Raw genomic sequence first — 25,167 nt, forward strand, 5'->3', positions numbered from 1 at the left:
CGAACAATTAATTGAAATGGACAACGGAAGGGAAAGCGGTTCATGTTAACTTACGTTGGTGGCCGGTCGTGAATAGCAAAGCCAGAGGCTCTGTCTTCCAAGAAGACGTCTGTCCTGCTCCAACTCTGGATTACAAGAGAGAGAAACAACTGTGTTCTGCACGGCAGAACAATCCAGCGTCCACACACGTGATCGGTATCCCGTGCACGCTATTGGCTGAAACCGATGGCGTGAATTCGCTAGCAGTTTCAGCAGAGGGCTCAAGGCATCTCCTGTCAGCAGCTTTAACTGGACAGAACTGCCTCGGATTTGAAAGACAAGCGACTTGTGTCACGTAGGCATGGCGTAAGTTACTCGGGGAGAAAGCTTGTAAAGATTTCACTGGGACTTTGATATAAATTTTTTAAACAAATTCCCTAAAATATTCCTAGACTGGCTGCCAACATGTACACCTCACGCAAGTCTCTGTAGGTACTATCGATGATGGAGCGCCCAGTGCGCCGGAGAGGATTCAGTGTTGAGACTTCGTAAAAGCAAGTTATTGGCTGCTAAGCGAGCAGGGCGGATTTACACAGGACCACGTTTACAATTGTTTAACGGCTGTGTGTGTCACCCAACGCCGTGGGCCTCACTTCCAGCAAATACTTAAATGCCGTTATGTGAGTGATTTGTTTGATGTGTTTAAGCGTTCATTTGTGCACCGTGAGTACGCGACAATCGTGCCGGATACTCACGATTTGGATTGCAGTGAGGAATGTGCATTCAGTGCTACATGAAGAGTATTGGCGTGTGACGACATTAATACGCGACTTGTAATGAGTTAAACGTTATTACTTTTTCAGACGAAGGGAGTAATTGCCTCATTCGTGCTGTTCAAAAAAATGGTTCAAATGGCTCTGAGCACTATGGGACTTAACTGCAGAGGTCATCAGTCCCCTAGAACTAAGAACTACTTCAACCTAACTAACCTAAGGACATCACACACATCCATGCCCGAGGCAGGATTCGAACCTGCGACCGTAGCGGTCGTGCGGTTCCAGACTATAGCGCCTAGAACCGCTCGGCCACTCCGGCCGGCCGTGCTGTTCAGACAAATGATGTAGAGCATTTACAACCTCATGTACCGATTATTGCTACCTGACATCCCAATTAGCTTTCTTGGATTTGATACGAAACAACTACCGTGAAAATATTAACCTATCAGCCTCTATCAGTTGCTTACGGTCAAACTAGTTAAAATTGTTAGGCTATAATCCACTAGTCAATAACGGTGGGTTTAATAGGGAGTGTTTCAGTGTCAAGGTCACAAAACATACAATCACCTGACTGTATTACTTCATTATTAACTTATTTTTCTTTCGATTTCTTCACTATATATTGTTTTATTCTTATTATAATTTAGTTTGAAGTCTTCTTAAAAAATACAAAAACAAATTTATTGAAAGAAAATACAAATGAAAATGAAAATCTTTGAAGAGCAACATTACTCGATGTAACCCCCTTCAGCCGCAATGACCGCCTCCAATCTTGTGCTGAAGCGATCGCACACACTCTTTAAAATAGCTCTGACCATATTCGCTAGTGCTGCTTCGATAGCGGTGAGTAGAGATGTGACATTATGATGTTCTGTCTTACTGGTAAATCTTCTGACTACGCCCTGAACATAATAGTAGAGGCCTATTCGGAGGCCAGAACTCCTTTGACCACAACATGTCACCGTTATCCGACAGCCAGTTTTGGACGAAATGGCTCGTATGAGGTCCTCCTCTGCCATCGGACGCGTTGTTCGTTCGCTGACATTTAATATTGACGCCAATTTCCCCACTGATTACCCCGAGTCCTCCGAAATCTTCGCCTGAGCCTTTTCGATGTCTGCCGCCCTTCGTAACAGTCGTTTCCTCGAATGAGGTTTCCTCGCCGGGTCAGCGGAACCTTGTCCAATTTTCTCCGAAGCATAATACTTCGCCACAATATCGTAAACAGTTGATCTCGGAAACCCGAAGAATCGAACTATTTCAGTGGGTGAACACCCAGCGTTAAGACTTTCGATAATCGCGGCTTTTCGGTTGTACTCTTCACTTTTCCGTAACATCTCGGCTTTTTTGAGGTTCTGACTGTTTACTAGATGCCTGTGGTTTTCAAGAATGCCAATCACGGCCTCCGACGGAACTACGATTCGGCAGGAAATTCAAATAAGAATTTTTCCGGAATTAAGAGCCATACCTTGTATACGACAGAGAAGTCAGTCTCTCAGAAGAAATTATGGAGAGAAGTAGACATATATGGTTCGGTCACATTAAAATAATGCGCAATGATGAAGAGACCAGGTGAATAATGATGTGCTCCGAGGAGGAGTACAGTGGGAGGAAATGCTGAACGATAAACTGCGGGAGAATAGAGAAGCTTGGAAGATGCTCTGTGAACAACCTGTGTAAGCAGAAACGTTCCAGGAAGAACAAGAAGAGGAGGAGAAGAAGAACAACAACAACAAGAGGAGGTAAATTGTTCAATATCATCAGTTAAAGAGAAGGTAGTTCATGCCTCTTCCATTTACACATTACAAGAAACAAGTATTACTTGCAAAGCTGAAGGAAAAACTAAAATATGACGGTAAAAAATGAAAATGTTTTCTACTATGAGCACAGTACAGGCAGTCTGAGACCAGTGGCGGCGCTATTATAAGATTTAGAGTCAGTGTTGGGATGCGAGGTGAACCCTGGAAAGGTCGATTTTCAGAACAGTGCGTCAGGCGAGGATTGGCCGCACCGGGCTGCAAACGACAGTTACCGTCGACGGTGCTCTGAGCACTCAATCCATGGGGTTAGAACCATGGTGCCAGAAACTACTGCGGCCTAGAGAACGGCAGCTGACGGTCTGTTTTTGTTCTACGGAACAGTGGCAGACAATATTTACGTGGAGGAGGAGTACCAGAAAACAAGCGAGCACACTGTAATGAATAATAGTGCTGATTTAGTCACCCCTTTGAAAAGATCACAGTGGTGACTACGGAGCTCTGTAGGTGGAGCGGAACTGCTACCAGGCGGAGTTATGGCTTTCCGTCCATGACGTAAGTCACGTCATTGAAGTGATATCTATGTGCCAGTTGGCTGTATGGAATGAGCGCAGCGATGTCAGTCGACGTTTGGGCATCTCTGATTGGCGGCAAGCAACTGTCGTGATGGACGCGCCCGTGACCACACCACTTTTCAAGTTGTCGGAATTGCTGGTGTATCAGCTCGTATTCCACTAGGACTGGTGCACCCCTCGCAGTCACAATAGCAAAGCGTAAGGACAGTGGTTGTAACCAGCAAGGACCGAAGATGAGTGTCAGGCCTGGTAAATACGACAGTAATCGCGGCCCTTAATGAAGACAAGTCCGTCTCAAGTTTTCCGAGCCATCACTGCGAAGGGATACGCATGGAATGAACGTTTGCAGTCGGGTAGCTGTCAAAAGGACATTGTTTACAGCGACACATGAAACTGCACATCCTTGACGGGGCAGACAACACAGCAGATGGCAGGAGGCCTTTACTGCGCTATGATAAGTCACGGCTTTGCCTCTTCTATATCCTCCACAGGGCGAATCGCATAAAACTTGCACCGCAAAAAAATTATTGCGGAACTAGAAAGTGCTATTGATGTGCAGTTTTCAACGAGTAGATTGGCAGTCATGGGCTCATACTGTTAGCCAATCAACAGATTGTAATAATACTTAGAAAGTGTACTTTTTGCGCAAACGTATGCTTTTTAAATGGAACAATGCCTGTTGACTTTAATAAACTAAATGCACGGCCAATTGGAATATCGATGGTGTTTGTTGCAGGATTGTTGTTCGAGCCGTTTTATTAGATACCGCATTTTGAAAAGTTTCCAAATGGCTCTGAGCACTATGCGACTCAACTGCTGAGGTCATCAGTCGCCTAGAACTTAGAACTAATTAAACCTAACTAACCTAAGGACAGCACACAACACCCAGCCATCACGAGGCAGAGAAAATCCCTGACCCCGCCGGGAATCGAACCCGGGAACCCGGGCGTGGGAAGCGAGAACGCTACCGCACGACCACGAGAGAAAAGTTTCCACACCGGCACTTGTTTGTGCCGTCCATCCTGCATAGTTGCTAGGCACGATGTCGTTATGTTTGTTTACAGTGTGCTTGTGTGTTGCTTGCGTGTGCATGGCGACTTACTAGTCAGTTAATGTGTTCAAGCAGTAGGTCGTGAGTGGACGATAGTATTTCCCAACGCAGAAAAATCCTACATGGTCATGGTGTGTGGAGAGTAGGGGAGGAATGCTGTTCGTTCTTTTACGGTGTATGAAGCAAGATACGAGGTTGTCCAGAAAGTAAGTTCCGATCTGTCGCGAAATGAAAACCACTGGAGAAATCCGGTAAAGTTTTGCACCGATGCGTTGGGAGTGTCTCTAGAATGCCCGTCGATCGTGTCGCGTCGATCTTTTCAGTTGTGAGTGAACAGTGAGCACGTAAAGTTGCGTAGGGAGTAGCATTCCCCGCCAAGTATGAGGGCCTGGTTAGAGATTTCGCATATGTGACGCAGCCCACATAACACAACTATCGAGCAGTTCCTTCTTCATGCCAATTCTCGGCCGCACACTGCAGGGGTAATGAAGATGCTCCTGCAGCGTTCCCAATGAGAAGTGTTTGATCACCCACAATACAGTCCGTAATTGGCTTCCCCTGAGTTTCATCTCTGCTCACAAGAACCGCTGGCTATGAAGACAAACTTTTTCCACAGACAACGAGCTGCAGTCCAGTGCAGATAACTGGCCGAAAGCACAGGCAGCTGCTTTCTATGATGAGGATACTGGAAAGTTGATACAACAATACGACAACACTCGAAATTGGAGCGGCGACTACGTAGAGAAGTAGGTGGAAGGTATACCTAAATCTTGCAAATAAAACGTTTCTGGTTTACACTGTGGTCTCCATTTCGCAACCATCTCTGCAATTATTTATCAACCTCTTTAACTAGTTACCTGGAAGTGGTACTGTACCACCTAGACCAGGGCTTAACAACTGGCGGGTTTTGAGCGCGAGTACTCGCTTCTGCTCAGGCACGTGCTCGCGAGCAGGTGCAAGGTCGCGGAGTAGGGAGGGAGGGGAGGTAGGGGAAATGCGCGCGCACGTTTGAATGTGATCTCGCGTTCTTAGCAGATTTAACTAGCCATCTGAATGCTTTGAACATTTTACTACAAGGTAAAGATCTGCTAATTACTCATTTCATAGATCGAATACGAGCTTTTAAAATGAAATTGACACTTTGGGTGAGTCAGCTGGAAACAGGAAACCTAGCTCATTTTCCTAAATTATCATCCATGCAAGATGTTCACAAAGACTGTGAACGTTATTCACATAGTTTAGTTGATCAGCGCTTTCAAGATCTGACAGCACTAGACAGTGATTTTGATTTGTTCTCTGCATATTCAGCGAATGTTTAAGAGATTCATCCTGAGCTGCAGCAAGAAATTATTGACCTGCAGTGTGACAGAGAATACAGAGACAAATTTCAGAACAAGAAAAACATTTTGGAATTCTACAGACACTTCCCTCAGGATAGATTTCCTCGTTTGCACAAACTGGCGGCTACAATAATATCAATGTTGGGTTCCACGTATGTTTGTGAACAACTGTTCTCTGTAATGAAATGTAACAAGACGCGCCTGAGAAACGCATTGTCTGATCGAAATTTAAACTGCACGCTGCGCCTAAAATGCACAAGAACAATTACTGCGAACATAGACGCAATCGTAAAGAGCAAAAAGTACAAGATAACCGAGAATCCCACACTTCAGTGACACCTTTTATTGTGTAACAGTTCACAAATTAATGCGAATGTAGAGGCATACACTAAGCTAATAAAATTATGTGGCATGTGTACATTCTCCTTTATTTGTTTCATTTGTCGCAGTAATAATTCGTGAGTGATATCCCTGCAGGTGGCCGCGGATTTACATTGACTGGCGGCAGCTGTTGTGTGCCCCATGTGACTTTCCCCACTCTCCGCTCTGGTCTGGTAGTGGGGGTAGCGTTCTCGCGCTGCTCCGTGCTCGCGGCTCGCGCCTTGCTGCTCACAGCTTGCTCCGCGAGCACGTATGCTGTGAAGCCCTGACCTAGACAATGTAACACAAGGAAACAAGTGACGATAGAGGTGCGGGGGGGGGGGGAATTAATGGTCTTGTGGTTGTTGCAGTTGACCCGCACGTTAGCTTCCCGCGCAACCGCATGAGAAAGTAGTAAATGGCAGTCCTTACCACATCTCTTCCATCAAGAGCTGCGTAGAAACGATTATGAGAATCATGTTAACTTCTGTACGTGGGCATTCAAAGAGGATACTCTGGATCTCTCATGTATCTTGTTTAGTGAACCGCGGCCAGGTAAACAACCGAAATGTGCGTTATTGGTCTGTTGACAATGCCCGTTGGCTTCGTCAGTTGGAACGTTAGTTTCCATTGAGTGCAAACATGTAGTGTGGGGTAATGAACCATCTGCTCATAGGCCCGTGTTTCATAGATGGAACTCTGAATGCGCACAAGCATTGTAGCATCCTAACAGACTATCTTCAACGGATGCTACTAGATGTACCTCTGTAGACTAGGAGGAACCTGTGGTACCAAGATGATGACTGTCCTGCCCATAGTGCACGGAGTACTACAGCATGTCTTCACGAATTGCTTCAAAATCGTTGAATTTGACGCAGAGGACCTGTACATTGGTTGGCCCGTTCCCCAGATTTGACGTCCGTACTTTTTTTTCTGTGTAGAAAGCTGAAAGATGCTGTCTACGAGCACATAATAACTACACCGGATGATACACAACGACCTATTACTGCAGCCTCCTCGGACATCTTCGCTGAAATTCTAGCATGTGTGCAGCAGTCATTCTATATTAAACTGCAAGAGTATGTTGCTGCTGACGGTCATTTGAACACAACCTGTGATGGCCAGTTGTCTTGTTACTGACCAGAAACCACGTAACTAATGTAAGCACTTGCGTGTGCTACCACAGATATAGTACAAGAATCGGCATGGGAACTTCTCGAAAAATGATATGTCGTAAACGACTCGTACTAGAATCCTGCAATAAACACCACTGGGAATCTATTTTACCCACCTTTTAGTCTGTTAATGTCAACAGGCATTGGTCCTTTTAAAAAGGTGTATTTTTGCACAAGAAGCACACTTTCTATTATTACAATCTGTTGATTGCCTAACAGTGTAATCCCCTGACTACCAGCCCATTCTGTGAAAACCGCACACCAATAGCACTTTTCGTTTTCGCAATATTTGCAGTGCAAGTTTTATATGATACACTCGTGTATCAATGACACAACTGTAAAACCGTTGTGTTTGCCTGTCTTTGTCTCTCTGTCTGTCAGACTGTTTGAAGACACTAATCTACAATTTTGACACGAATTTTGATGGGCTTTCGTAGGAATCTTCAGCGTAGCTTGGGGTAACGTATAGGTTTACTTAATCAAGATCCAGTAACGAAAAAATAGATATCTTATTTTAAAGTTTTGTCTAAAAGAGTCGTATCTGTCTATTTCTCTGAACACACTGATGTCCAAACCTACAAGCCAAAATTTGATGGGATTTTCATAGGTAATTTGAGCGTCGCTTGGGGGCACATATTTTCTTTATTTCATCAAGATTAGGTCATGCAATCAAAAAAAAAATTATGAGTCTGCTCAGCTTAGTAGTTCGGCTGTCTACCTCAGCGATGGCGAAGTACACCATAGAGCAAAATGGTGCTTTTAGTTTCGTAGTAAACCAAAGAACCAGTAGATGGCGCTGTTGGTTTCTTTACCTCAGTGACAGCTGTATTTTCGAAAGTTCACACCGTTGACAGAATTAACCCTTTCGCGGCTACAGGGGCCGAGCGTCCTGGTTGCCCGGCCAGCTGACGGGAGGAAACGCAGTGTGCGCCTGGCCGGCGGCCGGCGGACTCAGCCCTGTGGTCGCTGCGGGCTGCGGGCTACGGCACTGCAGGATTCCCGCACATTCCAGCTCGCACAGATCCGCTGTTCAGTAATGTTCTTCCTACAATCAGTATACCCTGTACGGTCACAGTGGTTATAGTTTCTGGTAACCACGAAAGACAGCTTCGAAACCAACCAAAACTTTCAGTTATATGTTAATTATGGGCTGAGAAACAGTTGGTTTAGAAAAAGATGGGAACTTTTTTAATAGTAATTCCTGTAGCCTGAGACTTACACCGCCGACGTATGTGTCTACAACATATTAAAATTTCATTAACATGGAACGAATGTGTTTCGAGATATATAGTTTTAAAGTGAGTAGTGCGCAGCAAAAGCTCCCAAATCTCGGACAATTCTTGCTAGTATCTTAAATAAAAAATAATTACAGAAATTTAAAAAAAAATGTTTCATGTATCCGGACTCAGAGTTAAAACAAAGAATATATCTCGATACCTCATTTTGCGACAAACCCATGGCTTCGTTTGTAATTAAAGCCTAAAGTCGATTCTCCACAGTAAGAAATCGGATAGTAAACGTCTACCTTCTTCTTGCTCGCTGTTTTTTTCCGGCTCGTCACGTTCAGTACTGTTTACTTTAGAGGTTTCCCGTCCTCATTTTTGATGCAGGCCTAGAGCCGCCGCTGGCTGAGTTAAAAAACAATTTTTTTACTGTTATTAGTTTTCACTTTCCTTTATTTGAAACGTACACAGTTACTAAACATCCTAATATTTCTTTAGTGTGTGATATTTTTCGAAACATGGCACCATGCAGAGAGCCGCATCACACTTTTTACATCTTACGCGTGTCATTTTTCGTTGTGAATGAGCAGCACATATTACTCAGCGTCTCTGGGGAAATCTCCTTTTTCTCCGTTGCTACGGGGAAACCTAGATAGTGACCCTCTTTATTCTGCAGTCGGAAACGGCTTTCTTCTTTGGTTGTCTGTGGGATCCCACTTTCACACGTCTGACTATGAAATTTATCAAGCAACTGATGGAGTATTTCCAAATGGTATTTCGCAAGTTGTACCTTCCGTTGCTTTTGTATTTCAAAATTAATTTTTGCATTAAGCACATACAAGTCAGTCAAATGAAAGAATACTTTTTTTTTGTTCCACTTCATTGTCTTTCGGATGCACTGTACAGAAGATAACAGCTTGTCTGTCTTATCGATTGCACCCATTGACTTATTATAGCTGACAACAAAGGTAGGTTTCAATTTGTTTTGGCCCGTTCTTTGTTATTTTTTCTGTGTCTTCAAAAACTCTGGTCTATTTACGGTGGAAAGCATGATGACTTTATTCTTGTCCATCCATTTTAGTGCGATTAATGTTCCACAGGACTTGAACTGTATTTCCCCGTTTTTTTGCTACTCTGCCAATGGTGGTAGATGTTTCCTATTTTTGAGCACTGTTCCGACGGCGTTTGTTCGTTTAACATGGAACCACAGGAAATATTCTGGGCTCGAATAATAATTGTCTAAATAAATTATATGACCTTTGTTGAGGTATGGCAATAACAAACTGGCAACAACATCGCCTGATTTTCCCCAATCATCATTTCCAGATTCTATTTCAGTGGTGGCACCAGTGTAGACTATATAATCCAAAATATAACTGATTTGTAAGTCACAAAGGGCGCAAATTCTTTACGCCAAAATGGCTAGCTTCATTTGGAACGTACTGCCTAAATCGGAGCCTTCCTTTGAAAAGTAGCAGACTTTCGTCGATCACCAGGTTTTCAAAGAGTACTACTGACACGTGGAATTTATTTTTTGTGTGATCTACAATGAGACGTATTTTTACAAGAATATCTTGAGATGCGCTGGAATTGTCATTCAAGTGCAATAAACGCAGGATCAACTTGTACAAGTCCCTGTCCATTATCTTAGAAAATACTGGTGTTTGACGCAAAGAATCTTTCGACCAATATTCATTCACTTCTAACTTTTTACTTCTAGGCATAAGCAGAGAACATGCTAGGAAGCAATAAAATTTTCCTGGCTCTGTATGCTTCCAGCATGCTAATCTCCTGGGTACTGTTGTCAGTTTTTCAGTAATAAATTTATAATAATTATTGATCTGTATACAGATGACAGAAACAAATTCCATTGATATGAAGCATAAAAAAATCTAATTGACTAGCTGACTCTTCGATCTCTGCTTTTAACCTGCTAAATGTGTTCACAAAACGGTGTCGTTTTGTCACTAGATGATTCTCTGTAAAGTCATACATTCTTTTTCCTGACGAAGTTTTACTTACGTCATCTTCTTTTCCGTTTTCAGAGGAAAAATCTTCTGTTCGTGATGTCCAGGATTCAGCAATACGTCCACACGCGTCCAATTCTTCCTCGGAAATAAGCACCGACATATCACTACAACCTTCGTCGCTACTATTCATAAGAATATTCATGAATTCCTTGTGCAATAAATTGCGTTCCGACGTGGCAAGGACTACGCATGCGAACTCTGTCGTCTCACTAAAGCGAAAAGAGGACTGGACGATTGCTAGACTCGTAAGCAAAAAGGGCCCACAGATGACAACTTAATCGCTTTCCTACATTGAAAAGAAGAGCAGATAATTACACTGTAGTCAGAAATGCGAACAACAGCGATTATCCATTCTATTGTGTACGTTTACCTGCTCCCAAGCTCGGGCGTATATGAATGCCATTAGCCGTCTGGACTTCCAGACCGCTGGGTGTACATCTACGACCGTAGACGTCTGGTATTCCAACCTGCCGGGCATGCATATACTCCCGTAGCCGCGAAAGGGTTAAAGACCGGAATCTTATACACTACTGGCCATTAAAATTACTACACCACGAAGATGAGGTGCTACAGACGCGAAATTTAACCGACAGGGAGAAGATACTGTGATATGCAAATGATTAGTTATTCAGAGCATTCACGCAAAGTTGGCGCCGGTGGCGACACTTATAACGTGCTGAATTGAGGAGAGTTTCCAACCGATTGCTCATACACAAACAGCAGTTCACCGGCGTTGCCTGGTGAAACATTGTTGTGATGGCTCTTGTAAGGAGGACAAATGCGTACCATCACGTTTCCGAGTTTGATAAAGGTCGGATTGTAGCCTATCGCGATTGCGGCTTATCGTATCGCGACATTGCTGCTCGCGATGTTCGAGATGACTGTTAGCAGAATATGGAATCGGTGGGTTCAGGAGAGTAATACGGAACGCCGTGCTGGATCCCAACGGCCTCGTATCACTAGCAGTCGAGATGACACGCATCTTATCCGCATGGCTGGAACAGATCGTGCAGCCACATTTCGAACCCTGAGTCAACAGGTGGGGACGTTTGCAAGACAACAACCATCTGCACGAACAGTTCGACGACGTTTGCAGCAGCATGGACTATCAGCTCGGAGACCATGGCTGCGGTTACCCTTGACGCTGCATCACAGACTGCAGCGCCTGCGATGGTGCACGAATGGCAAAACGTCATTTTTTCGGATGAATCCGGGCTCTGTTTACAGTATAATAATGGTCGCAGCCCTGTTTGGGGACATCGCGGTGAACGCACATTGGAAGCGTGTATTCGTCATCGCCATAATGGCGTATCAGCCGGTGTGATGGTGTAGGGTGCCATTTGCTACACGTCTCGGTCACCTCTTGTTCGCACTGACGGCACTCTGAACAGTGGACGTTACATTTCAGGTGTGTTACAAGCCGTGGCTCTACCCTTCATTCGATTCCTAGGAATACCCTACATTTCAGCAGGATAATGCACGACCGCATGTTGCAGGTCCTGTACGGGCCTTTCTGGATACGGAAAATGTTCGACTGCTCCCCCGGCCAGCACATTGACGTCCGGTCAATGGTGGCCGAGCAACTGACTCGTCACAATACGCCTATCAGTAATCTTGATGAGCTGTGGTATTGTGTTGAAGCTGCATGGGCAGCTACACCTGTACACGCCATCCAAGCTCTGTTTGACTCAGTTCCCAGGCGTATCAAGGTCTTTATTACGGCCAGAGGTGGTTGTTCTGGGTACTTATTTCTCAGGATCTATGCACCAAAATTGAGTGAAAATTTAATCACATGTCAGTTCTAGTATAATATATTTGTCCAATGAATACCCGTTTGTCATCTGCATTTGTTCTTGGTGTAGCAATTTTAACGGCGAGTAGTGTATTTCCAAATACAAACTAACATTGTGTTCACTGGCTAGAATATACGGATTTAGTTATTTCGCTTTGTCTATTGAAAAAACTATGTGAAATTGCTTTGCTTCTTTCCGTAGGTTTCAGTTACAATGAAGTGACAAAAGTCATGGGATATGCACATATAGAGACGACGGTAGTATCGCGTACAAAAGATATGACAGGGCAGTGGATTGGCGGATCTGTCACTTGTACTCAGGTGATTCACGGGAGACGGTTTCCTACGTAATGGTCGCACGACGGGGAATAACAGGCTCTGAACGTGGAATAGTATTTGCACCTAGACGCATGGGACATGTTAACTCGGAAATGCTTAGCGAATTAAGTATTTCGAGATGCAGAGTGACAAGCGTGTGCCGAATACCAACTTTCAGGCTTTACCTCTCACCAGGGACAACGCAGTGGCCGACGGCCTCCACTTAGAGAACAGCGACGTTTGCGAAAAATTGTTAGTGCTGACAGACTAGCAACACTGCATGAAATAACTACAGAAATCAATGCGAGGCGTACGACGAACGCTGCCAAATTTGGTGTTAATGGGCTATGGCGGCAGACGACCTACGCGAGTGCATTTGCTAACGGCAAGACATCATCTGCAGCGTCTCTCCTGGATTCGTGACAATATCGGTTGGGCCCAAAACTACTCGAATACTCATAAGAGTTCCGATTTCAATTGGTAAGAGCTGATGGTAGCGTTCGTTTGTGTCGTGTTGTTGTTGTTGTGGTCTTCAGTCCTGAGACCGGTTTGATGCAGCTCTCCATGCTACTCTGTCCTGTGCAAGCTTTTTCATCTCCCAGTACCTACTGCAACCTACATCCTTCTGAATCTGCTTAGTGTATTCATCTCTTGGTCTCCCTCTACGATTTTTACCCTCCACGCTGCCCTCCAATACTAAATTGGTGATCCCATGATGCCTCAGAACATGTCCTACCAACCGATCCCTTCTTCTGGTCAAGTTGTGCCACAAACTTCTCTTCTCCCCAATCCTATTCAATACTTCCTCATTAGCTATGTGATCTACCCATCTAATCTTCAGCATTCTTCTGTAGCACCACATTTCGAAAGCTTCTATTCTCTTCTTGTCCAAACTATTTATCGTCCATGTTTCACTTCCATACATGGCTACACTCCATACGAATACTTTCAGAAATGACTTCCTGACACTTAAATCAATACTGGATGTTAACAAATTTCTCTTCTTCAGAAACGCTTTCCTTGCCATTGCCAGCCTACATTTTATATCCTCTCTACTTCGACCATCATCAGTTTGTGTCGTAGGCCCCACGAATCCATGGACCCAAGTTGTCAACAAGGCACTGTGCAAGCCAGTGGTGGCTTCATAATGTTGTTGGCTGTGTTTAAATGGAATGGACATGGTTCCTTGGTGCAACTGAAACGGTCATTGACGATTTGCAGTCATTCATGCACTCCATGTTCCCAAGCACCGATGGAATTTTTATAATGACAATGCCCCATGTCATTGGACCACAATTTTTCGCCATTGGTTTCTAGAACATTCTGGACAGTTCGAGCGACGAATCAGACCACACTGTTCACCCGACATGAGTCCCATCGAACATTCGTGGCACATAATCGAAAGGTCAGTTCGTGCACAGAATCCTGCACTGGTAACATTCGCAATTATGAACGGCTGTAGGGGCAGCATGGCTCAACAGTGCTGCAAGGGACTTCCAACGACTTGTTGAGTCTACGCCACGTCGAATTGCTGCAGTACGCCTGACAATATGAGGTACGACACGATATTAAAAGGTACCCCTTGACTTTTGACACCTCAGTCTATTACATGTATTTTACACGAGTGTCGTCTCTGCCAAGGTTACCGGCATGGTATTCCAAGTACCGCATGCAAACTAGTACACATTTTACTTGATTCTTATCTGTACAACAGCTCTCATGCGTCGTGGTGTTATTTGCAGCCTGGCGCAGGTGGTGAAGCTGCTGATCGCGGCGGCCATCTTGTTCACGTACGGCCTGCAGCAGTACGTGCCCACGCAGATCGTCTTCTCGCCAGAACTGCGCTCCAGGCTGGGCAGTCGCTGGGAGACCACAGCCGAGATCGCCTACCGGCTGCTGATCGCCGTCCTCTCAGGTCAGTGCTGGTGCACGAGCCGACAGCTCTATCTCTTTCATGAGTCTACCGCCGTGTGGTTATAATTAACGTGCAGCTACTCACGGGGATACAGTGTGGCCTGCAATGATCGCATGGCAATGAAACTTGGTAGATACTCTACTGAGTTAATGTGCAACCGATTTACGCTGACAAAAAAGAAAAAAAAATTAATTCCAATTTGGGCCACCAGGTGCAAATCTGGCGCTGATCTCGTCGATGTCTCTGGTGCTCGTACTGAATAAATTGTCTAAGCGGTGGCTAATAATAACATCAGGGCTGGCGCAACCTCCAGTGCCGCCCCGTGCGAGCTGCTAAATTGCCGCCCCCTTTTCTTTTCTACAAAACGTTTGTGGAATTTTATTTAAATAAATCTGTAGGAAATGTCAGCAGTCAATCGCAATTTTTGTTTTTACTTTTCAGATCTACCTAGGTTTCGGCCACTGAGTGGCCAGTCGCAAAGCTTTTAATATCTACTTAGTGTGCGAGTAGTATTGTCAAACAAAAGTGCCGGTCAGAGTTTAATTGTTGCTCATGCACGCGGAGACAGGTGTTTCATCGCTCAAAAACCAAAACGTCCGACTATCACTCAGAAATGAATAGCAAAAATTTTCAAAAATACGTCGAAACCCAACTTATGCCAGGCTTATTAGCAACGTCTTTATCCCTTGTAATTACTCGCAGCGTATTTACCCATTCGGAATGCCTCTATCCACTGTAATTGTTGAACATGTTTGGCTGTAGTAATGTTCAACCATTTTTTTCCATAATGCGGGAAGAATAGAACACTGCCATTGAAGGTCTTATCAAAATTGCTTCAGGCTTAACATGTAACCGCAGTATCTAACATTGCATTCGAATTTCCAAATTAGATTTCGTCTTCTGCAAAATTAGTTGTGAGTAAAAGCACGGCGCGTAACAGGCTGGCAATGCTCCACTCATAAGAATACTGGCGTGTACGCCAGACTGCTCCCCCCTGTCTGTACTTCCGGCGTAAGCACGACAGTGCTGCCACAGTGGCGAGGAAGAAATTAGTCCTCCCCCCTCCATCAACGTTATGCCTTTTCCACTTATTTGACATTTTTGTCCCAAGTTCCGTTAGTAATCCATCAGATATGGAACGATTTCATCTTGCTTTCAGCTGCTAGAATTTTATTTTGTAACATCTGCAAAACATATTACAGCGTAATGAGAACAATATACAGTGGAATTAACTGCATGTACAAAAATTTTTGTAGTTTATTTGAGATTCATATACCTTACTTTCAAGATTTTTAACAAACAGACTGAGATAAAATGTAATATGTACAGTTGCACAATTAAAGAACAACTAGCCATCGATACTAGTCAATATTCCAATTTGTGCTGCAATTTTGAGTGGAATGCACATCGACATACACATCTACATCGATACTCTGCAAATCACATTTAAGTGCCTGGCAGAGGGTTCATTGAACCACCTTCACAATCCTCTGTTTCTCCAACCTCGTATTAGCGCGTGGGAAGAACGAACACCTATATCTTTCCGTACGAGCTCTGATTTCCATTGTTTTATCGTGGTGATCGTCTCTCCCTACCTAGGTCGGTGTCAACAAAATATTTTCGCGTTCGGAGGAAAAAGCTGGTGATTGCAATTTCGTCAGAAGATAGCTCCACAACGAAAAACCATTTTAATAATGTCCACCCCAAATCCTGTATCAATTCAGTTACATCTCTCCGCTATTTCGCGATAGTACAAAACGTGCTGCCCTTCTTTGAACGTTTTCGATGTACTCCGTCAGTCCTTTCTGGTAAGGATCCCACACGGCGCAGCAGTATTCTAAAAGAGGACGGACAACCGTACTGCAGGCAGTCTCCTTAGTAGATCTGTTACTTTTTCTAAGTGTCCTGCCAAGAAAACGCAGTCTTTGGTTAGCCTTCCCCACAACATTTTTTATGTGTTCCTTCCAATTTAAGTAGTTCGCAATAGCAATTCCTAGGTGTTTAGTTGAATTTACGGCCCTTAGATTTGGCTGATTTATCGTGGAACCGAAATTCAACGCGTTCCTTTTAACACTCATGTGGATGACCCCACACTTTTCGTTATTTATGGTGAATTGCCCTTTTCGCACCATAGAGGTATCTTTTCTAAACCGTTTTGCAATTTGTTTTGATGTTCTGATGACTTTGCTAATGGTAAACGACAGCATCATCTGCAAACAACCTAAGATGGCTGCTCCGGTTTGTTCCCCAGCATAGATAAGAAACAGTAAAGGGCTTATAACACTACCTTGGGGAAAGCTAGAAATCATTTGTTTTTTAATCGAGGCCTTTCCTTCACTTACTACGAACTGGGACCTCTCTGACAGGAAATCACGAATCCAGTTACGTAACTGAGACGATATTCCATAAGCACGCAATTTCACTACAAGCCGCTTGTGTGGTACAGTGTCAAAAGCCTTCTGGAAATCCAGGAATACGGAAACTATTTGAAATCCCTTGTCAATAGCCCGCATCTCGTGGTCGTGCGGTAGCGTTCTCGCTTCCCACGCCCGGGTTCCCGGGTTCGATTCCCGGCGGGGTCAGGGATTTTCTCTGCCTCGTGATGGCTGGGTGTTGTGTGCTGCCCTTAGGTTAGTTAGGTTTAAGTAGTTCTAAGTTCTAGGGGACTGATGACCAAAGATGTTAAGTCCCATAGTGCTCAGAGCCATTTGAACCATTTTGAACCCTTGTCAATAGCACTCAACGTTTCATGCGAGTAAAGAGCTAGTTGTGTTTCACAAGAACGATGCTTTCTAAATCCATGTTGAATGTGTGTCAATAGACCATTTTCTTCGAGTTAATTCATAATGTTCGAACACAATATATGTTCCAAAATCCTGCTGCATATCGACGTTAATGATATGGGCTTGTAATTTAGTGGATTACTCCTACTACCTTTCTTGAATATTGGTGTGACCTGTGCTACTTTCCAGTCTTTGGGTACGGATCTTTCTTCGAGCGAATGGTTGTATATGATTGTTAAATATAGAGCTATTGCAGTAGCATACTCTGAAAATAACCCAATTGGTAGACAGTCTGGTCCAGAAGACTTGCTTTTATTAAGTAATTTTCAAGGAACTGCATACATATGAGAAAAAATAATTACGATCATACTGATTTTGTTCCTCGCGTTTGTATAACCTTGACCAAAGCCTGTCGAGACAGGTGTTCTGATATGGATCTGTTTGTTCTGAAAATGGCTACTCACCAGAAATGTCAAAGTAACCAAAATAAAAATAAAATGGAAATGTGTAAGAGTAAATAAAGGAAAGTTTTTTCTTTCAAGAAGTTAAACCGTATTCTTGAAAATCGCTACACAGTCAAAATGTGCAGTAGTGAAAAATCATAATAAAAGGAAATTCTAATCCAAGCTACAACAGCTACTGCAGCAGATAAAGGTTATTCTAAGAACATCAGTTATTTGTTGTATATATCCCAATCTCTGTCTGCCCCTATAATTTTTATGAGAAACCACTCACCGTAGTACCATGGTAGCTATTCCCTCGTTTCTTATCACACTATTCCTTCTTCTATTTAGTTTCTTCCACATATTTCTTTCCTTGAAAAATCTGTGGAGAATCTGTTCATTTCTTATCTTGTCTGTCCTTTCAATTCTGAGCAGGCTGTCTCTTTTTACCTGTGATAGTCTGCATCTTGTATCCCCCTTGCTCTGTTCCAGGGGTTCATTAAGCAATTAGTGTAACTATAGGTTTTACTCTGAATGTATGCTTGCCCTTGATGTATGCAACCCACACGAACAATGTGTGCCCATGCCACCATTGCCCTACTACTTAGGGCCTGTAGCTGTGACCTATCAGTTGCGCCTTGACTTCATATGCGTATAACCCTAAACATGGGTCTCATACTAGCCCCATTCCTGATATGTATTGCCTACCTCACCGATTTTTGGCTCCACCTCATCTCTTCAACCCGCCTGACAGTACCTGCACACTTCATCAGCTTGTCTATACCCTACAACTTTGTCCTGTGTGCAGTTTGAGCACTACTTTGCTGTTCCTCTGTCCTTACGCGGTCACCTCAAGGTCAGTCCGTCCTTCGCTGCTGCCCACTGCATGGAGCGCCCTCCTCCCACTTTGTTGCAGTGGCGGTGGCGGCGGCGCTGCCCAACCTGGGCCCCGTCATCTCGCTGGTGGGCGCCGTCTGCTACTCGACGCTCGGTCTGCTGTGGCCCGCCGTCATCGAGACGGTGGCGCTGTGGGAGCGAGGCGTCGGTCCGGCCTCGTGGCACCTCTTCAAGAACGCACTCATCGCCGTCTTCGCGGTCACCGCCCTCGTCTCCGGTTCCTACGCCAGCATCCTCGAGATCGCAGAGGCCTACGGCTGATGACGTCACCGGCAGCCCGCGACTACCGCGGCCGTGTGTCCGAATACGCCTCCCACATCGCTGCCGGACACACAGCAGACACACAGTGTTATTTATGTTCTCTCATCTCCTATATATGCCATGACTGTGCGACCTCTCCCCCGAGGACGCAAACAAGCAGATGCTGGTTGGAAACTGATTTTAGAAAACCGACCATTAAACTGCTCCTGGAAAGTATTTCTTTACTTCAAGCTCTGCTAGTGATCCTAACATACCAGTGACAAAACGTCTTGCCAAAACCCAAGAATCTCCGGCCAAGGCATGAAAGCAATCACCCGGTGATAGGCGAGCGTTATCGCGCTGTTCCTACATACCCCATATCCATTCTCAGATTCATTCTTATTTATGTTTTTCCATAACATGTTTGTTTGCACGGCTATCTTCTTAGTAGCTGTTAAAATCAATTATTATTGGTTTCTCCATCTGAAGATAGCTGCAAATAATTGAAGAGTGTTTTGTACCACATGCATTTCGCTTTTCTTTATAAAGCATCTTCTGTGGTCATTCTGCAAATATTGATACATATTTGTATATTTTTGGACGCTCTTAGATCAAACCGGCCGCGGTGGTCTCGCGGTTCTAGGCGCTCAGTTCGGAGCCGCGTGACTGCTACGGTCGCAGGTTCGAATCCTGCCTCGGGCATGGATGTGTGTGATGTCCTTAGGTTAGTTAGGTTTAATTAGTTCTAAGTTCTAGGGGACTGATGACCACAGATGTTAAGTCCCATAGTGCTCAGAGCCATTTGAACCATCTTAGATCAAAAACAGTACTTTGTTTACAAAGTTGGAGTGCAGGGAAGAACAGTGGTTTGGAAAATGTGTGGAACAGGTGCAGGAACATCGTAAATTTGAAAAAGTACTCTTTTTAATCTAAAGCAACCAAAGATATACAAACATCTATCCATGTTTGCAGAATGACTACAGCAGATGCTTTGTAAACAAAAGCAAAACGTGTCTGGTGCAAAATCCTCCTTAATCAACTACAGTAAGCTTAAGATGGAGAAATCACTACCAATTGATATTCTTCCAGATTTATCTCCACCACAACTACGTGAAATGCCTGTAACAACAGCAAAAAATAATTTCTCCGTTTCTTGGTGGATACTGATATTAGGAATTATTTATGTGAGCTTCACATGAGGTGAAGCTTCAGAGGATAAATCAATGACAATTGTTATTCTTCCATATTTATCTCTACCACGACTACGTGAAATGCCTGTAGCAACAGCAAAAATTTTTTCCGTTTCTTGGTGGAAACTGATTTTAGGAATTATTTCTGTGAGCTTCACATGAGGTGTCTGGTAGATCCTTCCTGCAAGATGTTCTCCTACGTTATCGTTTGGTCATAAACTGTATTTACCAATGACCAGTTTTCTTTTCCTTGCGCAATGTAGCTCATTGAAAAATACCGTTGCTGCTTCTGGATCCTTAGACAAAATAACAGCTTAAAATTAGATCATTATTCCACACAGGCTGTTAAAAATCATCAATTGTTCCTAACTGTGATTGACAGTATCAGCATTTATGCCATTGTCGGACACCATGAGAACATACCAGGGACGTAAAAGCAATAGAAAAATATTACAGAAGTGTGAAGATCAATATATATAGATCATACCTGCAAGATGCATCAATCCTAGTGTTTTTATACCTTTATCACTGTTGTCAAACTTATTTCAAAAAAATTTATCGAAATTGTCGTTTAATTACTAGGAATGTTATCTGTACGTGCTCTGAGAGTTCAGTCCCCAATGTCACTGAAAATGGTCAACCTAAGTAACACTTTGAGTCGTCGGAAGAGATGGTAGACTTGCAGAGCGAAATGAGAAGTAGCACGGGGATCATCAAACGACTCCCATGGCAATTTTTTAGCTATTTCTGTTGTGTGTGCATCTTTGAGCTGTTTCGGTGTCCTTAATACTGCAGTTTACTACAGCTAAGAGTTTTATTCGTAATTCTCAGCAACGTTTCCCAACATACTTCTCGGATATCAGAGGAGCATAGCTTATCAGGAACAGGAATTTCTTCTCTCAGCAGAGCATTGTTATAATTTTCAGTCCACATTACAGATAAACTGCTTCTCTGTTCATTATTAGTATTTTAGCGGGCTTGCTTGAAGTCACAACACCATACCACCACTTTCCCTTCACTCGTGACAATACCTCCAGATGTTTCACGCAGCTGACACTTGATTTTGGTAGGATTATGTTCCTAAAGAAATGTAATTTCTCGCCCATTTCACCATTCACTGCATGAAAATTATTAGTACGGCACTGTGTTACGCTGATTACAAAGACAGATAACTATAACCTGTAGGCAAGTGATGTAGTAACGCTCCCAACAGGCTATTTAATATTATTATGGGTGCGGAAACCAATCATTACTGCAATCAGTTTCTTTATATGCAAATGTACCTCCGTTTTGAACGAAGTCTCTTACTGAAGTTAACATAACACCTTTTGCGAAATATTTTCAATGAATGAGCTTGTCACTGAACCTTTACCATAATTTATTTTATAATACAGTATTAGACGTGATGAAGTTACCACAAACATTTAGTGTTACACTGATTAATAACTGCTTTGCTAACCCTTCTGCACTAAAGAAAAACTACTTCACTTTCTTCATCAAGTTAGGTTGCCTGTTTCAAAGTGCATGAAATCTTTTCAGGATCAGTTTTATTTTGCCAAGTAGTAAATAAATTTCTTGTACACTACAAATAATTACGCATATTTTTACTTAACGCAAAAGCATTGCTTATAAATGCTTCTGCCAAAGAAAATACATATAGAGCCACAATATACATGCTACGACAAGAACAAGTGTTCCACGTTAAACATGTAGTACTTTGGTCGATGTATTGTCAGGCTGTGTACCTCAGCAGGCCATGAAAAAAATGTTAATCCTCCCGAGGAGATGAATATATATGACATATTATAAATTGATTGACTGTGGATCATTACGACTATCGCCGTGGTCTTTATACTAATGGTAGCGGCTGTGTCTACATATTCACTGATCTCAACGTGTTCGAGTGTTTCGTCACTGCTGAACCATGAAGAGTGCTGAGATATCTGGAATCATGCCCTGGAGATAACCTGTATTCAGTTCAGTTGCTGGGTGAACCCTGCATACTGGACATTGATTAACTGAGGCAGCGTTTCACTGCTTTTTTTTATCGTATGAGCTGTGAATATCGTGTGATATTTTTCCAGTACAAAGGTTTCTAAACGGCTGCATACAAGGAGGCAGACGTCCAATGATGTACTAGCTTGCAGTTCAGTTTACTGTGATAAAATTCTGTAGGCTACGAGAACTTCTGTTCCTTGTCGAGTGAGTAACGCATGTACATACGAACAAGTGCTGTATGCTAGTGTACGAGCTCGTAGAACGAGAGACAGTGAAATTCTGACACTGAGATGAAAACTATGAAGTGGATATTTATTGCAAGTAATTGTGTACCTGAAAATGGCAGCTGTTCATAATAAATGCAAGAATCTATTTCCACTGCTTCATGTAACCATCAGCTCAAGGTGACAGTCATTTCCAGTGAAATTAATGTTGCTAAAAACATATTTCCAAGTAAATTATTTACCATGTGGGAATAAATTTTTGCTTCAAAGTGATAGCTTTACGGAGTGTTGCATAGAAAAGAGACTGTAACATCGATCTGTTCTGACTTGTTGAATTGGCACTATGTTGTTATCCATAAATATTTTTGTGAGTATAATATATTTCTGTTAGAAAATAAAATAAATGCATTAAGTGTTAGTTCGCCTCACGTTTTACTACGTTATCCTCTTTTTACTAACTGTCCTGAACAGCATATCTTTCGATATTTGTTGCAATTGTTTTAGGTATATGGGCAAATAATGTATGCTTTATTATCTCTGAATTCCAGTCATGTTCAGAGAATTCTCACAGACACAAATTGAAAACATAATACATTTGTTTCCAGTAATTTCTTCTACCTTTCGTTGCACTCGTTTAGAGTACATTTTTTGTAAAAATGACGGACATAACATTTAATTCCCAAGACGAAAGCACCACATGGGCACATATACGACACAGTACTGAAGTAAATTTCCTGACAGATCATGGATTGTGTAACGCCTTGACTACAGATTGAATCACAACCTGGTCATTACCTGCCGTCTTTATCTCATCTCAGAAGTAAGAGAAAACAACACACATCACACTAGTGCAGTTTATGCAAAAATAACATTTCATCAAGGTTTTCAGGACGCCGAATATTTTCTATCCAGAAAGCTACAAGCAAAATAAAATAAACAAAATAAAAACTATTAAAGGTTAAACCAGATCAGTAGAAAATAAGTATGGTATTACCAGATCTTCGACTTCCTAAAAATTTATATACACCAAATGAACATTTTCCATGCATACTATATATTTGTACACAAAATATTTGAGGCGGAAATCTAAAATGGCTTTGAGTTACTGTAATTTTTATGTCCAGCACTAAATTCAGAACAATATTTAAAAAATTTTGTGTCTGAATCTGAATGAGTTATGATACGTGGAATATTTGTCATGGAAAAGAGGCGTTTCGACATGTTGTGTTTAAAAAGTTTCAGTTTTGTTACCATTGTTTAATTGAGCATACCTAAGAAAAAATTCTGCGTTTATGTTATCCTTAAAATATTCTTTGTCAAATGGTAAATAGTTTCTTAAGTTAGCATTGCACATTATGTGGTTAACCCCATCATTTGTATGGTACATTACAGTGTACATAAATTTAAAACCAAGTAAATAGGTCCCAGATTGAAGGAAATTAGTAAACACTGTGCTGCTTTTCCTGGCAGAACATTAATATTTTTATTACATGTTATGGCCAAACGCAGAGTGGCTACATCTGTAGGCATTTGTAACTCTCATACAAAAGGGGACCACTCGTCTTGTTTGGCATTATAGTAATCACAAAATGTTTATACAAAGCTAATCCTAGTTCCTTAAAATCCCTCTGGTGGAATTTTGTGAAGCATCACATTTACAGTTGTGAGATTTATAAAAGGGACCGCTATTGAGCCAATGTTATTTTTCCATAAGGATTAGACGTATGTTTTCAGAAGACTGCTTATTAAGGCATTATTAACTCCTGTTTATTTTAAGTAACTTTCATATCGATACGGGCATATAGCGAATGATGTAAATTATTATAACGCACACGCACAAGAATAAAATTGATGTTTTAGGTATCGTCGAACCTTTTCACGTAATCAAAATTTTATTTCTCCCACAAGAGAACTGCTTTCGCTTTCCTTCTCTCATATATAAATTTCGTAACTTCATATGTTACCTTGATCTATCTAGAATAACGAAGAGAAAAAAACAGAAAGTATTCGAATATAAGATCAGTTGCGAAAATCTGGAGCATTTCATGTCTTTTAAACACTTAGGGCTAATAATAAGAAGTAATGTGAAAGGGCGTGAACAGGTGAAACCATTGTTGGGAAAGGCGAATGGAAAACGAGATTTGTTGGAGGTTGCATGCGAATTACACATTACTGTTCCTGTGTTTATAGGCCTAATGAAATGGGGATGACAACAGGCATTGAACGAATTCAGAAAAAGCGCCGTATTTTAGTAAGTGTGCGACAGATCTGCAACCACTATCGTGTATCTCACGTATGGCTCGTGAAAATAAGACGAGAGATTTTCCCATACATGATGTGCTTGTACGATAATACGCTGCATTCCAACAAGACGTTAATTTCGTACCATTAATATCATTTTAAGCAAATGTGTGAACTGTGTATATGTCATCCTGCACAGTACACAGGAAAATACGTTAACGGTCTAACATGTAAAGGCATATCTGCTAATTTTATATCAGATTGTACATTTCAGTTTTTTACTTTATGTCTTACTATTTGCATATTATTGTTTTCAGCATTGCACTCGATGATGTTGCGAAAGCCGAAATCTAGAGTGTACACAGGAAATATGCAGGAATATACAGTAAAATGACGGTGTTTTCAATGAAGGAATATTGTCTAGCTGTGACTCAGCACCATATAAGGTAAGACTTGAGAGAAAATTAAGATAAGGGAGATCAGAAAAGGCGTGTGGACAGTAAATTTTTCCCTAACATGATAATTGTAGGAATAAGACAGAAAATCCCTAATGTCCCAATATCAACCACTAATTTTTGTAATTGAAGGAAATGGGCAACAGTTGCTAAATCAACAATACATGAGTAACGTCCCATCTTCTTTTTTAGGGTACTGTATCTCAAGCGGTAAGAATGTAATCCTTAAAGGATCACTTTGCTATCCATATCTGCCTGCCCGACTGGTAAAGCCCTTCTCCTTAGGAACGTGTAGACGTATGAAGTTAAAATTTTTGTATCGTAGTAAAGTCTACGACAGCTTAGCGGTGCTAAAATTGTAAGCTTCTAAGTCAATGGATTCAAAAGATATGCCTATTTATGTCA

At 42.4% G+C, this 25,167-nt stretch overlaps 1 protein-coding gene across 2 annotated transcripts in view; it reads left to right on the top strand.

Annotated features, from left to right (window-relative positions):
- LOC124789487 (proton-coupled amino acid transporter-like protein pathetic) overlaps positions 1–19,300 on the top strand; it is a 437,101-nt gene extending 417,801 nt beyond the window's left edge. For both annotated transcript variants that reach the window (XM_047256866.1, XM_047256867.1), the window contains exons 9-10: positions 14,119–14,291; positions 18,434–19,300. In XM_047256866.1, the coding sequence (XP_047112822.1) occupies positions 14,119–14,291; positions 18,434–18,675 (415 nt within the window). In that variant the 3' untranslated portion in view covers positions 18,676–19,300. The remainder of the gene's footprint in view (positions 1–14,118; positions 14,292–18,433) is intronic.
- Positions 19,301–25,167: the final 5,867 nt, after the last annotated feature.

Source organism: Schistocerca piceifrons, chromosome 3 (assembly GCF_021461385.2).
Source record: "Schistocerca piceifrons isolate TAMUIC-IGC-003096 chromosome 3, iqSchPice1.1, whole genome shotgun sequence".
Classification (NCBI taxonomy): Eukaryota; Metazoa; Arthropoda; class Insecta; order Orthoptera; family Acrididae; genus Schistocerca; species Schistocerca piceifrons.